This window comes from Xiphophorus couchianus, chromosome 19 (assembly GCF_001444195.1).
Source record: "Xiphophorus couchianus chromosome 19, X_couchianus-1.0, whole genome shotgun sequence".
In the NCBI taxonomy this organism is placed as follows: Eukaryota; Metazoa; Chordata; class Actinopteri; order Cyprinodontiformes; family Poeciliidae; genus Xiphophorus; species Xiphophorus couchianus.
Genome location: NC_040246.1, coordinates 16,742,205 through 16,757,542, shown reverse-complemented (window position 1 = coordinate 16,757,542; position 15,338 = coordinate 16,742,205). Strand labels below are relative to the sequence as shown.

The 15,338-nt window shown below is 36.1% G+C and overlaps 2 protein-coding genes across 3 annotated transcripts; one reads left to right on the top strand and one right to left on the bottom strand.

The window, feature by feature from the left end:
- The first annotated feature begins 926 nt into the window (after positions 1-926).
- Positions 927-4,405, top strand: lamtor3 (late endosomal/lysosomal adaptor, MAPK and MTOR activator 3). Its single transcript, XM_028001691.1, has 7 exons — positions 927-1,077; positions 1,297-1,334; positions 2,508-2,542; positions 2,621-2,679; positions 2,839-2,972; positions 3,987-4,050; positions 4,123-4,405. Exons 2-7 carry the CDS (start codon positions 1,326-1,328, stop codon positions 4,194-4,196), a joined length of 375 nt encoding a protein of 124 aa, XP_027857492.1. The 5' UTR covers positions 927-1,077; positions 1,297-1,325; the 3' UTR covers positions 4,197-4,405.
- A 190-nt stretch (positions 4,406-4,595) lies between these two features.
- On the bottom strand, positions 4,596-13,509 carry dapp1 (dual adaptor of phosphotyrosine and 3-phosphoinositides). 2 transcript variants are annotated; one of them, XM_028001396.1, is made up of 9 exons: positions 13,362-13,509; positions 10,959-11,081; positions 10,576-10,709; positions 9,507-9,637; positions 8,737-8,784; positions 8,501-8,563; positions 8,266-8,351; positions 5,745-5,832; positions 4,596-5,188 (listed from the first exon to the last, which is right to left on the bottom strand). In XM_028001396.1, exons 1-9 carry the CDS (start codon positions 13,496-13,498, stop codon positions 5,165-5,167), a joined length of 834 nt encoding a protein of 277 aa, XP_027857197.1. In that variant the 5' UTR covers positions 13,499-13,509; the 3' UTR covers positions 4,596-5,164. The 2 variants fall into 2 exon arrangements, with proteins under 2 accessions (XP_027857197.1, XP_027857198.1); XM_028001397.1 differs by having other exon boundaries at positions 10,576-10,670.
- Between the last annotated feature and the right edge of the window lie 1,829 nt (positions 13,510-15,338).

The window sequence follows — 15,338 nt, the reverse complement described above, 5'->3', positions numbered from 1 at the left end:
TCAGAATGGGAATCCAAAAAGCCTTAACTCTTACAACTTCATTGCCATCAAGAAAAAAAAAACATTAGTTAATAATCATGTATTTACCCTTTATATGGAAACTCCAGAATTGCAAGATTTAGTAAAACCATGTGCAAATAAAAGTTCACTTAAACTTTGCTTGTTATGCCCCTATTATGTTATGGGCCTAGGGTGTTATTGCCCAGGTATCAGCTGGTGTACTCAACCCCCCTATGCAACCTTAGGCAGTAGAAAAGAGATGAACACACCAGGTAATAGTAGTATTGGCTTTTTTTAACGAGATGTTTTTTTTTTTTTTTTTTTTTTTGCTTGTTTGCTTCTTTTTGCCCGTTTCTGAAAACAAACAAAATAAAGACAAACAACAAAAAAATCTGTATTCATGTGACATAAAATTATTTAGTAGGTAATTCTAATGCAGTAAAGAAAATAATATACATGCATTTTTATATTAAACCATGACATTTGTGTAAGTCTTTTCAGCCTCCGTGGTGCGCAGATGAGAGCAGAGAAATGCTTCCCTCTAGTGGCTAAAACGTGATTACATACGTTCTTGTAATCAACCACAAACTTTAATGAATGCCACCATAGGCCTGTTATAATCTGACTTATTCAATTCAAAAGTACATTGTCCCCGAAGACCACTTTACTGCATAGTCAACATTGACACACATGAAGAAATTAAGAAAAAAAAAAGAAAAGAACTATAACAATCTCAAGACAACGATTTTTCAGGGGGTCAGTAGAGTCCTCACAGGCTGAAATTTACGAGTCTAACAGCGGCCTATAGGTTTTACACAGTCATTCTGTATCTCTATCCTGATGACAGAAGTTGAAATGCAGCCCATAGTGAATGCCTGAGAGTTGACACTATTCTTGTAATGATGTTACTTTGAAAATGCCACTCACAATATGGTGCGGGTTTGACGTAAGATTCAGCGCTTATGCGGAAAAGCGTCTATAAACGCTCCACCCTCTAATACCGGAAACGATACCAGGGTGTCATGTGATGTTAGCTTCTGGTTTAGCATGTAGAAATCTGAGATAAAATCATTAAAGGTAGGTAAAATCTTTTAAATCGTTGTTTTTGGTGTCTGTTGTAAAAACCTACATGCTGGTTAAGAGCTGTTGGTGGCTGAACTTGATAAACGAACGAAGTTAAACTTAGCTGCCATGTTAGCTTGTTATATTTAACATAAAAGCTGCACCAGGAGAAACGTACAGCTTCTCTTCGTTTGTTAAAATATCTTGATGTTAAAACTTTGTTTTTCTCCACAGAGTCGTAGAAAGAGGGCTAAAAACACATCATGGCAGATGTGAGTATGGTTTATTTACTTCTAATAGCTTCAACAGATATTTTACACTATGTCAACTCTGTAAATGATTGTCAATATCCTTTAGTTTGATGTAATTAAGCTTGAAGACCTGGTGCGTTTGGGTAAAGATGGAAAACTAAATGCTGGGGCACGAAAGAAATGACTTTATTCCGCTGTTTGCTTCTGTTTACGTGAATCACTGGGTCAGTCAGGAGTCTCATGATGGGTTGTAGACATAGCAGACATAGCAACTGTTTATCATTTGAAGAGTAAACATTCACATTCTTTACCAACTCTGCTGTTGGGGATCAAGCAAATATCTTTTCAGAAACATGTAAAAAAAAATCAATAAAAAGGATGAGGAATTACAATTTATGTTTATATAAATTACTGCATTATAGGACACAGCTGCCATGTTTGCTCTCTGTACTGTGAACCCTGTTTGTGGGGCTAAATGTATGTTGTGGTAATTCTTTGTAAAATCTCTACTGTCAACCATAATAAAAATCTGCATTGCAGTGTTATAGTTACTCAATTATTTGTGTAATTGAGTAAATCAGCACATGTTTATTAAAGCAAGAAACTAAGACTTGATTGCTCAGATCTTAATGCCAAGTGTGAATGGTGGTGCTTTTATCTGAAACAAACGGGGCTGCATTTGTTTTAGCTGTCATAACTTGATTTTTGACTCCAACCCTTCAATCCTTAAGGGTTTTTAGTTTCTGCTGGAGAAGCCACAGATAAATTCCCACTCAGTCAAAACTCAAAATGGGACAATGTCACTGAACTTCTGGTTTTCAGACTCTTTTAATCAGAATTTCAAACCAGATCCACAGTAATTGGACCAGATCAATTTAAATTCCAACCAAAGGATCTAATATTATTATCAGTGATTCAGAATGGGGCCATAAAAAGTCTGTATTTAATTTACTGTAAAATGGTTATAGAGTAGGCTGGTAACTTGGAAGTAAAATGTAAAGGAGTAGTTTAGATCAGGAGTTTTGAACTGAGCCATATTTAAGGAAAGAAAATTGATATAGCTCTTTCATTTGTTACATTGTCTGCCGCTTGACATTCAGCACTTCTGCTGGTTTACTCACTGTGATTAGATCCCACGAAAGACCTATGAACCATTTTGTTTAATCCAGTTTCCAACTTGTTTTTCTTCTACAGGATTTAAAGAGATACCTGTACAAACAGCTGCAAAGGTTGGTGGTGTTGGAGAATCACAGTTATCAGTTCGGGGTTTCTTCAAAGTTGCTAAATCAGCTGTTTGTTCTCCTCAGTGTTGAAGGTCTTCACGCTGTTGTTGTCACAGACAGAGATGGCGTTCCAGTTATCAAAGGTAAGACCGGGACTCCTGTGACAGTTGTTGTAATGGAAATGCTTTGATTACCTTTAAATGTATTGTATGAGTTGCATATATTTTCTCACATATAATCCAAAATGAATGATTGAGATGGTTTCTATTTCTCTTATGTGGATGAATGCTGTATCCCTGCAGTTGCCAATGACAGCGCCCCAGTCCATGCCCTGAGACCTGGCTTCTTATCCACCTTTGCTCTTGCTACGGATCAGGGCAGCAAGCTTGGCCTCTCTAAAAACAAGAGCATCATCTGCTATTACAACTCCTACCAGGTTAGAAGATACATAATATTCTGGTGTTAGACTTGACCTCCTCAAACATATTTAATTTCTTTTTTTGTTCTTAACGTCTTGTTTACACAATGGCAAAAAAAACGACGGAAGACTCAGGCTCGTTTAGCAGCCACTGAGTCAACCACAAACACTTGTGTGGGGGTGTGTGTGTGTGTGTGGGTGAGAGTGAAATGTGAGATCATTTTCTCTGACAATTGAAGCTTGACGTAAGCTTGGGTTACCCAAAGGATGATTATTTTGAACGAAGCATCAATAGAGTGGCTGCAAAGAGAATAGCATCAATGAGTTACAATCACTCCACCAGACTTCCTTCTGCATGAAATGTTGTAGTGGGAACACAGCAAGAGAGATGTGTACATATGTGGGTCTGCAAGGCTCAATGAGGTCAGGCAATACTGGGAAAAAAGGTGGGCCAAAATTCTATCACAGTGATGTGAGACTGATAAAGTCAGAGAGAAATGTTCTGGTGAAAGTGCTTTAGACAAGGTGGTACAAGTAGCTGTAAGGGGGACTGTTTCCCATAACTGTAGATTAAATCATAGTGTAGAGTTAATACTAGAAACAGTGAATGTTTTTTTCACAAATGGTATTAACCCCTAGCGTTTTTTGTCAGGATTCAACTTTGACTTCTTGGAAATACTCAAATACGTAAATCTGCATGTGGTTATTTTGTGTTTTCTTAAAACCTTATGAAAAAGCACATTTAGATGTTGTGTGGTCTCCATTTAATGTTCCTAAATGACAAAAACATGTATGTTTTACATTTCAAAAATGTTTTGTGATTGTGTCACATCAGCACCCAAGTCTGCAGTTTCCAATAACATCTTACCCTTTAGTTGATAATATTGATTATGGTACTTGATTTTGGTCCATGTTGACATGATGGCATCATACAGTGTTGCTGGTTTATCAGCTCTACATCCATTGTGTTGGATTAAGCTGAGGATTTGATATTCTGCCTCCATGATCCTGTGTTATGTTTGTGCTGAACAGATTGTGCAGTTTAATCGGCTCCCTCTGGTCATCAGCTTCATCGCCAGCAGCAACGCCAACACAGGTAAAATGCATTGTTACAACCATTTTAAAAGGTGGATAGCAGCTGAGATAAGATGTGTTTCTGTGTCCTCAGGCCTCATCATGAGTCTGGAGAAGGAGTTGGCTCCACTAATAGAGAATCTGAGGCAGGTGGTCGAGGTGACATGAGTTCAGATCGGCAGCAGATTGCACCAAATTACTCCCAACTCATCATATTCCTGTCGGTTTGCTGAGATGTTTATGTCATGTTGGGGAGATTTCTGTAGTTTCTCATTGTTTGTGGATCAGTTTAAATAAACTTTGTGCTCTGTTTGCCAAGGTTTCATTCTTCTGTTGAGTTAAAGTCTGAATAAATGTTGAAATTTTGACAACTAAAATAGTGCCGCCTCTTTTTCTTATTTAGGTATTCATAATTGAATATTTTATTTGTCTGCAGCCTTCCATGAACTGAAGCAATGTTGCAAAGAAGAGTGGGTCAGAATAACTGCAACAACCTGAGAGTCTGATGAAAACAGACCTAAGAGTCTGTTTTCATCAGAAAATTAAAGATAGATATACGACAAACAGTTTGATTATGAGTTTTTATTTAATCTATCATTGACATTTCAGGAAGTTTTACTCCCACTTGAGATGAACAAATAATTACAATCACAAACACGTATAAAACAATCTGACCCGGTGATCGGTACTGGTTCTGACTGCAATACAATGCTTCAAGCACATTCTGCTTCTACCCTCATTCCCATGTTGAGTCTACAAAAGCTACAAGTCAGTCATAACTGTCAAATACAGCCAAAACCATTCTGTGTCCATCAAAACTACACTGACATGTCTAGGTTCACAGTTAACATTGTTTTGAAAGTGCACATTGTAACAAAATAATTATTTTTTTTATCTACATAAAACATATTTGTGTGAATTTTGAAATGTTTTTTTTTTTCTTCAGTGAGAACACTGCTGTACATACATTTTTAGTCCAGGAACTCTACAGAGCTGTTAAAATCCTTCAATAGGTTGTTCAAAGACCTCTTGTAAGATGTGTTGTGCAACATATTCCAGATCTGTCTCATTCCTTCAGTTATCCTGGTATCTTCTGTGAGAATGGAGCTATTTTCCTGTTTCTTCATGGATGACCATCATCGCCCTTTTCTTATCTGAGACTGAAAGCAAAGATTACAATAGCTGATTTGAGAACATTGGATTCAGAAATGATGATGGTTAAAAAAAAAAAAAAAAGCCACATGTTTGTTTTTTTTTTCTTTTTCCAGCAATGGTTGCAAATTTCCTATTTAGTGGTTGTGAAACAGAAGAGACGAGGAGCAGCAAGAAAGGAAATCGTATTACAGTAATAAGGAAGTAGATTTATTGTACATAGGCTTAAATGTTTCAGACCCAAAAACAATGTGTTGTAATAATGGACTTTCCCTCAGCTGCTCAATCCATGTAATTCCCTCTGATAAAACTGGTAAATATTGGCTCCTTTCTTGTGCCAATGAGAGGTTTAGGTATTACAGGTTTCATTTTGCCTCCTTTTTAAAGAAACCCTTTGCGAATTAGAAATGCAAAGGATTGCATTTCTAATTTCCTTCTTTTTCCCAGAAATTGGACGTTTTGGTAGTAAAAAAAGATGAATGATGTCCATATTCTTATATTTCTTTTCCTACTGACCGTACCACAGATTAAATAATCCGTGTGAATCAGTCTGATGGAACTCACCAGCTTCCAGTGGAGGATCTTAATCCATTCATCTGCCTCAACTCCTGTCTTTGCACAGAGGTAAAATGTTCGATCGGGAAACACGAGACTGTGGACACACAGAGACAGGCATAGCAAACATAGTAGTTTTAAATCAAGTAGAAAATGTCTGTTCAGAACTAAAAAACAATGGTAAATAAAAAATTAATAAAGTCAGTCAGCTGCAGTTTGTTTCCAGATTATTTTTGAAATGTTCATCTGTTAAAAATTTCTGCTCTGTTTTCCTCACCTCGCTCTCATTTTGTTCATTGGGGACTTTATTTGTTATCTTGTCTTCCTCTTTCAATTGTTAGTTTTTTTGTCTATTTTATCAGCTTCCTCTTTAAGTTTCAGCTTTGCTTTAAGTCACTTTTTTTCTCCACACATTTCTCAATTTTGTTAACTCTTACGTTTTACATTTTCTCTCGTTCTTATGTTTCAATTTACAGAATAAAAGCAAGCAAATTATTTTTGCCAGGTTAGACAAAAAACAAATCCCTTCTTTCCTGTTAAGACAGATGGGTTGAATGTGAAATTATTTACATGACTGTACCGACAGCTGGAACTCAGGTCAGTTTCCTCCACTGTCGCCTTAAACTTCCCTTTTTTCGCACAAAAAATATCAATGTTTGAAAAAAAAGTCAATATGGGGAACTCAGAACTGAGAAAAGGGTTTTATTTATATCTGTGGGTGTTTTGGAGGGGTTCAAACTGCTGTAAAACAATAGATAGGTTATGGAGACAACAATGTGTAAACCAGGATAACACACAGGATAGAGCACAGAGCAAAAGAAAAAAACGGTATTTTTTCCCATAAGAAACTGAAGCAATGTGGCAATTTTTTTTTTGCTTAACATGAGTTGTGTAATAGAAAATGTAGCGCAGCTAAGGAGGCAGAAGTGGTAATAGGAACGCAAAGTGTAGCTTATCTACTGACAGCACAAATCTTTTCTGTTTATTTCTACACTTTGGAGATTATGAACAAAATCTAAAAAAAAATCAAATTTTGGTTTGCAAAGGTCTCATGTTTTGACATAGAAACACATTGGCACATTCACTCTTGACATTAACAGAAGCATATTATTTTTAGTATGCCCCACAGAGCCATTTGGAAATGTTTAAAGCCTGAATGTGAAGTTGTTCCACATTGTTCTGTTCCTAGTCCAATTTCTTTTTTAACTTTACATGTGGTTTATATCATTGGAAGCCAGAGTGTACAATCCAGCTTGCAGCGGTCATCTGAACTTTCATTAGATATTAAATATCACTGATATTAAATCAGATGTAACACTTCCTGTTTCAATTCAAATTATGTATCTTTGCTAAGTCCCACGATAATGGTAATAAAAAAAATAACAATAAATAAAAATTAAAAAAACACCTTTTGGACAGTTTTCCTCTTTCAGACTCAAAAGTTCTAAAACATTTTTTTAGTATTTGGCAGAATTGCCTTCTAATCTCCATGACTTGGGTGAAATATTCTGGTTATCCTCACAACATTGACTTAGTTACCATGAAACAACTTTGTAACAAATGTGGTGGTATATTTAGTGCTTAGTGTACTTAGAAGCCTAATCTGGACTGGGACAATTTCCTGGTTGGCATCTTGGGATGTTACTTCAATGTTTTCTTTCCTTTTGATGTCATTTATTTTTGGAAGTACATCAGTCCCTCCAGCAGCAAAACACTTCCTCGGATAATGCTGTATTTGAAAGTTAGCTTAGAAGTTTTAGTTTTTATTTTCTCCAGATGTAACAATGGTCATTGTGGCCAAATACTTTAATTTTATTTCATCCAAGTATAAGATATATCTTCAAAAATTAGGGTAACTGGTTGCCAATACAGACTAACTTTTTACATTGCCTCTTGAGTAAAGGCTTCTTCATCTCTGACGAGCCTCTCAGGTCATGTTTTTTAAATTACTTGTTTTATTGTTAATGACACCATATAACCTGCTTTAGCCAGAATTTTCTTCTGCTAGGAATGAGATGCTATTTTTACACCAGAAAATTTTCATCTCTAGGACAGAGAACCTATTCCATGGTGACTGTATTTGTACATTATTGCTTAAATGCATTAACATGGCACCTTCAGTCATCTGGAAATTGTGTCCAAGGATGAACTATTCTTATCAAAGCTAGCAGTTCTCTTCCTGGTATCTTGTTTGATTTCTTTAGATATTTTCCATGATATCACACAAAGAAGCATTGTGTTTGAGACTGTTGTACTAACAGAGAGTTCACCAAAAGGCGTGTCTTTATTTAAGTCATATGTGGTTGAATCATTAAAAGTCTTGACACAATGAGGGCTCTTCCCAGAACCCAAAAGGTTGTGGAGTTGTGGAAAACACTGGAGTACTTCTCTGTAAAATTTGTTTGACTTCCAGCTTATTATTGTTTTTGCTTAAATCTTATGTATGACCCTATTGTGCTATTTCTTTCCATTCGTTAATGGCAAATGCTCCTCAAGTAAAGGATTCATACCAACACAGTAAGTTACGCACCAGAAACAGTTGACTTTGTCCTGAGAATAGTCAAACTGGACTGCAGAGCAAGATGTTAAATCCAGCGTCCGAATGGGTTCCTCACACTGCAACAAGGAACAGTGTAACTGATTAGATGCAAATATGGATTAACTTGATCAACAGACAACACATACTAACATTTACCATTTATCAAATAATTAACCTGTCAAATAGTTATATCAAAGTTATAACCTGGAATGTGAAATAAACTTACCATTTTGTCTTTAAAGTACTTAAGTTCATTTCTATGGAGTGTAAACCACCTTTGTTTCCAATTCTGTCAAAAAAAAGAAAACAAGTTTCAAATTTATCTGTAAATTAAGAGTAAAAGTTAGATTTTAAGTAGCTAAGTCATAGTAAAACTGAAATCTCAGTTTCAGATAAATGTATCTGAGTATCCGATGATTGCTTTTCCAATGTGTAGAGATGGCCTTATTTCAATGTTCTCACCTTCACAATTGCTCCTTGTTTCACCAGGTAGCCTTCCTTGGTTCCCAGCTATAATGACATACTATGTGTCAGTAGAAAGGCAGGAGTAATATTGTAAGATAAAAAACCTTTTCCAGTTAAATGAAACTGAAGCAATGTTTGGAGACAACTTCATTCACCAACCAAGACCCACAAATGATAGAATGAAAATACATTTCAAGCCTTTATTTTTTTGTGGTATTCATTATTATATGTTTACATATAACTAACACCCAAAATTTGTGCCTCAAAAATTTTAAACTTTAAATTAAATAAATAAAATAATCTATTTTAAACAAAAATGGCCAAACTCAGAAAGGCATTTTAATCTCTCTGCACTCATTATTTGATTGAATCTCCATCTTGGTGCTCTGCTTGGTCTTACAGCTTGGATCCATTTGGATCCACAAGCATAGAATGTAATAAATAGGACTGAAACTCACTTCTACATCTATTCACACCTACTACATGAGGAACATGTAAATGCAGAACTTCCTCTGGACATAATTTCCTTAAAAACGTCTGATTGGCTGACATTGCATATTTTGGCTGTGAAATTTAGCTTGAAATACACAAAAAGTTGGGTAAACTTTGGAAAGAAAAGTTTATTACAAGTTGGGATTGAGTGAAAAAGTAAATTTCTTTTAATCATAAAGTTTCACACCTATATCAAACACAACCATACCAATTAACTTTACTAGTTTATAAACCTAAACAACATATACAAATGAAAACAAAGCTTCTCATCATACCGATGGTGCTTTGGGGACCAGATCATCTTTTGTCCGGCCCGTCTGTATGGCGGTGTGAACTCGCACTGACTCATAGATGGATGGCTCTTCCACACGCCATGGATATGGACTCTTAAGCACAATGAGGGTCCCTGGTTCAAAGACAGAGAGCAAGTTACATTTTTTACATAATTTCCCCCTCAGACATTTGTACTCAACTTTTGATTCTATAAAATAAGAAGACGTAAGGAGTAACTACAGTATCTGCCTACTGTGAGATTGTCAGTTAAATTACTGTTTTCTTTGCTAAACTTCCAAATACTCTACCTCCTCTATCAATTTATACATCCATCTATGATGGATGAGTGATCGTGAGTTATATAGAACTTGAATTAGGAACAAAATTGTGGAAACAAGCGACTAAAAGGAGGTTGTGATTTTCTGAGGCATATATAAATGGGAAGAGGTGTACTCGTACTGTTCTTTCTAATGCCTAATCCTTATCACCCAGTGTTGGGTAAACAAAGCACATAGGACAGATGATTGTTCTTATCAGATTACTGATCAATATCATTACCAACTACAGTTAGAAAGTGGAACATTTGAACAGCATTCCCATGCAAGAATGCCACTAAACCAGAAGTAAATATGTTTTAGAGCTAATTCCTGTTTAGAGTGTAGCTAATCTGGACACCACTAACTCAGACTATGCAAGCCATTAAGGTTGGAAAAACTCAACATGGAAACATTAAATACAAACAGTTTAAAACTTTACTGCAGCAAAGATACTTTAAGGTGAACCAATAAACAGAACCATGAAAGTAAGTTTGTATAGATAGTTTTTGTTAGGTTGGTTTGGCTTCGTCATATTTTTGCTTTTCCTTAATAATTGCTGGGAAAAAAATGAAATTGCAATGGGGAGAACTGAAACAAACATTGAAAACACTTAACACTCAGCATCACTTCCTATAAAACTCCTATTCGTATAAAAATTGGGGTTCCTTTGAGTGCTTCGGACAGACTGAAATCAGGTATGGAATAGAACGTTTTATTGGTGAGTCCGGTGAATCAAAAATCTAGATCTTCTTACCTGCATCGCTTCCCAGGAGAGGTTGGTTGGCAAAGTGGCTGACAAAGTCCTGAAAGCTTGGGAACTCATTAAACCCAAAGATGTAGACATTGTCTCTGCGTGTCACATGAAAATGCTTCACTGAATCCTTTGCTCTATGTGTTTCAAAGAATGAAAAAAACATTTCATAATTTAGGATTTTTTTCTGTTTTGCATCTGCCAAACATTCAGATTCAACACATACAGTATATATTGCCTGGATGTCTATAGTCCTTAGTTTCTGATTTATTTCTTTCAGTTTAACAAAGAAACATGAAATACATTCTAGTGGTAATCTAGTAATCTCCTGACCTGTACGAGAAACAATCTCCTTTAGTGTTTTTTAGTTCTGGCTTGCGACTGACCTGACAGACAGGGCAAAGCAGCCAGGAGCGCCATTACTGTTCCTCAGGAGATAACTCCCATCTCCTCCATTGGACAGGAGGAGAGCCTCTGCAGCATGCCGGGACAGGTCATAGTGGTACCACCTCCAATGAAAATCATGAAAGTAAAAAAAAACAAAAAACGTTTTAATAGAAATAAACACATTGATTTGAACAGCCTGATTCCCCAGCACTAAGTTGTGAGCAATAAACTAAGACATAGTGAAGCCTGATAGAGTTTAATCCCAAATATTCAAAAATGGAATGATTTTTATTCCAGGACAGTGAGGGACATTCAGTATTGTTTGATTTGCAATTGTTTGTCTGCATAAAACCATAAAGTTTTTCAGCAGGTCCTAAATATGTTGAGCAGGTAAATATTTGTTTAGTAGCTGACTGGAAGTAGGCGTTAAGGAAAGGCAAAGGAGTAATGTTAGGTTTTGTTTTTTTAATGCTTAAATTCATTCAGGCTTTATTTAAGCTTAGATTAGCTATTTATTTTTTAACACAGCTAATACTAGCAGGGCTGCCCTTTTCTCACTGATCTTCCCTGCCAATTCAGACTTTGGCCTATATAAGTTTTTTGTTGTTTATAAATGAAACTGTCAGGTGTTATAATGCCACAATGTCACAATGCACCTTCAGTGTTCCATTGAAAAACATTCAACAATACCTGTGAAACAATACAAACTTGTTTTCTGCACAAGTGTTCCCATGTATGAATTACAACTTTAGAGATTTGTTGTTCAAAATACTAAATTAATTAAACTAAGCTAAAATAAAATCTGTTCTTGAGATTAAATTATTCCTCACACTATGTTACCTGTGTTATGTAATTAGAACTTTTTTCACCCTTTTGCTTTAAGAATATATCATTTTAAAGGTTCTGCATAGTTGATTGCATTTTTCTGTCTTCCTTTTTTCCACTTGCTTCTTTTAGCTGCACAAAGGAAGATGAGCTTAATGAGAATGTTCTTAACATTTATGGTTTTGTTGAAAGGTCAATGAGGTTTAAACTGAAATTTGGACAAAGTGAAAGAACAACAGGCACAGCAGAGATCTGTACAGGAAATTTAGAGAGATTTCATAAGTATGAATGTGCCACAGATGTAAATGAAACCAGTAAAAAAGGATGTGAAAGTTCTCCATTTGCATCAAAGGTGGGGAGGAGTTCTGTAAAGACAAACTGTCATTTCTAGCTTAAGAAAAAGACGATAAAAAAACCACACTGATCTGATTTGGGTCAGTCATACACGGATTCATAAGCTCAGGATATTGTCTGTAAACTTGAAAGACAAGTTTTATTTTACTACATTTGATTGGTTACAATGTACTGGGTTTTATGGACACCACATGATAGAGAGGGTAACATTTTACAACTTCTCTGTTTTCTTCAGTTAGATTCCACTTAAAGTAGCAGCTGAAACTTATTTTCAGTGTCCAGTGTCTAATGTCTCCGGCTGTTAAAGCAGACTGCGTTTATTAGAGACTAATCTGACATATGTTCTGCTTCCAACAACTTCCAACAGTTACAAGTAATGGCATGGTGAAGTAATGGGCATTAACATTTTTCATGTGAAATAAAACACAGCATCACTAAGAATTATTTAGTGACAGCATCACTAAAATATACATAGCAGAATGTGTCTATGAAACTACACAAAATTCATTATCCATCCAAAATGGTTCCAGGCCCTCTGCCAGGACCAGGAGCTATATGGATCTTGACATAGGAATGATATTCTGGAGAGTAGCAGCAATAATGAGGTTGTGGTTTTCCGAGGCAAGCCTTAATGGGAAGAGGGGCACTGCAACTGTTCATTTTTGAACCCACAGGCAGGCTGAGTAGCGTGTAAATCTGATAGTTACAAAACACTTTCTGAAGTTGAGGACAAATCAGAGTGCACAACTCCTCAGAGGACAGTCTAGCTCTCCCTGCAACACTGAAGATGCCAAATTCCCACATCATAAATAGGGACTAAATAACGACTTTCGGATTAAAGTTTAAAACACCTGATGGTAATTACATTCTCCTTCACTCAAGAGAAAACAATTATAGAACACCGCTTTTTGGTTAGTTAGTTTAATTTGTTTTATTTCTTCAAAATCCATAGAATATTATGATCATGAAAAACACTGTTTTATGGTCCTATGTTGTCCACACCTTATTCCTGATATTAAACAATTCTCGAGAGAAAACAACACATAATCTACAAATGCAAACAAATGATTGTATTCAAAACAAGTCTACTCACAGTATAATCCATATTCAGTGGCTACAACAAAGGGTAAAATCCTCTGTTTGTGAGAAGGCAGGGCAGTTTTGAACTACTTGTTGTGTTGAACATGAAGTAAAATGAAAAGTCAGGAGATTAATAAGCTCACCCCAAAGTCTCCAACTCGTCACACAAGTCGTCATTGGAAGCATCGCTGTAGACACTCATCTCTGGGTCTGCCGCCACGTCGGGCTTCTGAGATCCTCTGGAAGGTCTGCAGCTGCACAGGGAAGTGAAAGCAGTCATTGTAAGTCTGGCACGCCCAGGAGGGAAATGAGCTCAGAGACACGGCAGAGCCTTCTCATTAAACATTGTAATATTTACACAGCTCTTATCAGTGGAGCTTGGCTGAGAGATAAATAATTAACTTGCAAACACTGAGGCAGCACCTTACATAATTTGTGACCATGAAACACCTCTGAATTCTCACAAACCTTGGATATGTTTTCTTGTACAAAATAAATTGCCTGTGAGTTAAATCACAGGCTATATGGATCTTGACGTAGGAATGATATTCTGGAGAGAAGCAGCATTAATGAGGTTGTGGTTTTCCGAGGCATACCTTAATGGGAAGAGGGGCACTGGAATTGTTCATTTCCAGTTCTCTGCTCACCTAAAACCACTCAGACAGGAACTGCTGAGAATGAACACAACCAAAAATACCAACCCACAGAGAAATAACAAAAAAAAAAGATAACGCTTGGGTTTATATTTGCTGTGAACTCCAGACAATCATCAGGGAAATTTCCAGGAATATTTCCAAAACATTCTTAAAGTGAAACTTTAACAAGGAATGTTTCAGATTATAGGTTTTGTTTGGAATAATTTGTCAGGAACCTTTGAGACACACTTCACAAAAAGTCCATAGATGTTAAAAATTTTAACACATTAATCAAAATATCAAAAATATTCTATGCAAAGCCCAGGAGTGCAGTTATAGATTAGAATAGAATAGAATAGAATTACTTTATTCATCCCAGCAGGGAAATTATTTCGCAGTTACAGCAGCATAGAGACAAGACACACAACAACCACCACTGAGTAACAATTGTAGACAAGAAAAAATAAAAATAAAATATAATTTTATTTTGGTATTTATTATAGTTCCAGGTCTAAAAGATAAACCCAGGAATTTCTCCGTCTAGTCACATTTCAAAATATATCTTGAGTGTCACAAAAAATTTCCATTTCCTTTACACATACCACCATCCCAAATCCCTCCAGCAAGTTCTGGGAAAGGCCTGGAAGACCGCCTAAATGTTTATGAGTGAGGGTTAAAAGGCTCTTCTCTTTTATTGCATTGCCGCAAAGTAAGCTCAGCAGAAACTTACAGCTGCCCACGTACAAAATCCAAATCTTTCTGTAGATAAGCTTTGTGTTTTGATGACAGATACTAAGTTCTATTGGCACAACAGCAAGATGTGTTTGGAGGAGTTAAGGGTTCATATTTCACCAGCTATCAAGCATGATTGTAGTATCGTCATGCTATCGGACTGTTTTGCTGCGAGTTGCTTTGCACTAGGTGGAAAGAATATTAATAAATCAACAGCTTAATGGTTTTGCACTCAGTTTGGCGTTCCAAAAAGGACAATGATGCCAAACACACATCAAAAATTTCGCCCACGTCTCAAGTTTTTGGAAAATTTACAAAACGATGCTTAAAAATCAAAGTCATTCCAGGAAACAAACTAATATAAATGAATTCTACAAACAATGACAAGACGACTGAAGCCAGAAGCCTGTCGCTAGTGAATGGTTGATGCTCAGCTTGGTATGTATTAAAGCTTGGACCAATTGGAGAACATTCTCAAAATAAAATCATGCTTGTTAGTTCTAGATATTACAAATAATTGCTGCTGCATATTGTAAAATCTGTCCATCCTGGAAAGTAAGTCATAACACGTCCAAAGTTATTTACATTCATGCCCAGGATGAAGGAACTGAAACTTCTCAAGAGAACTATAAATATATTTGATAAACCACAGCGGATTAGTTATTGTTCCCCTAAATGGTTTTAGATATGACATATTTTTTAATTTGGGTTAAGCTCTTTACATAATAGCTTGAAATATTGACACAAATGGAG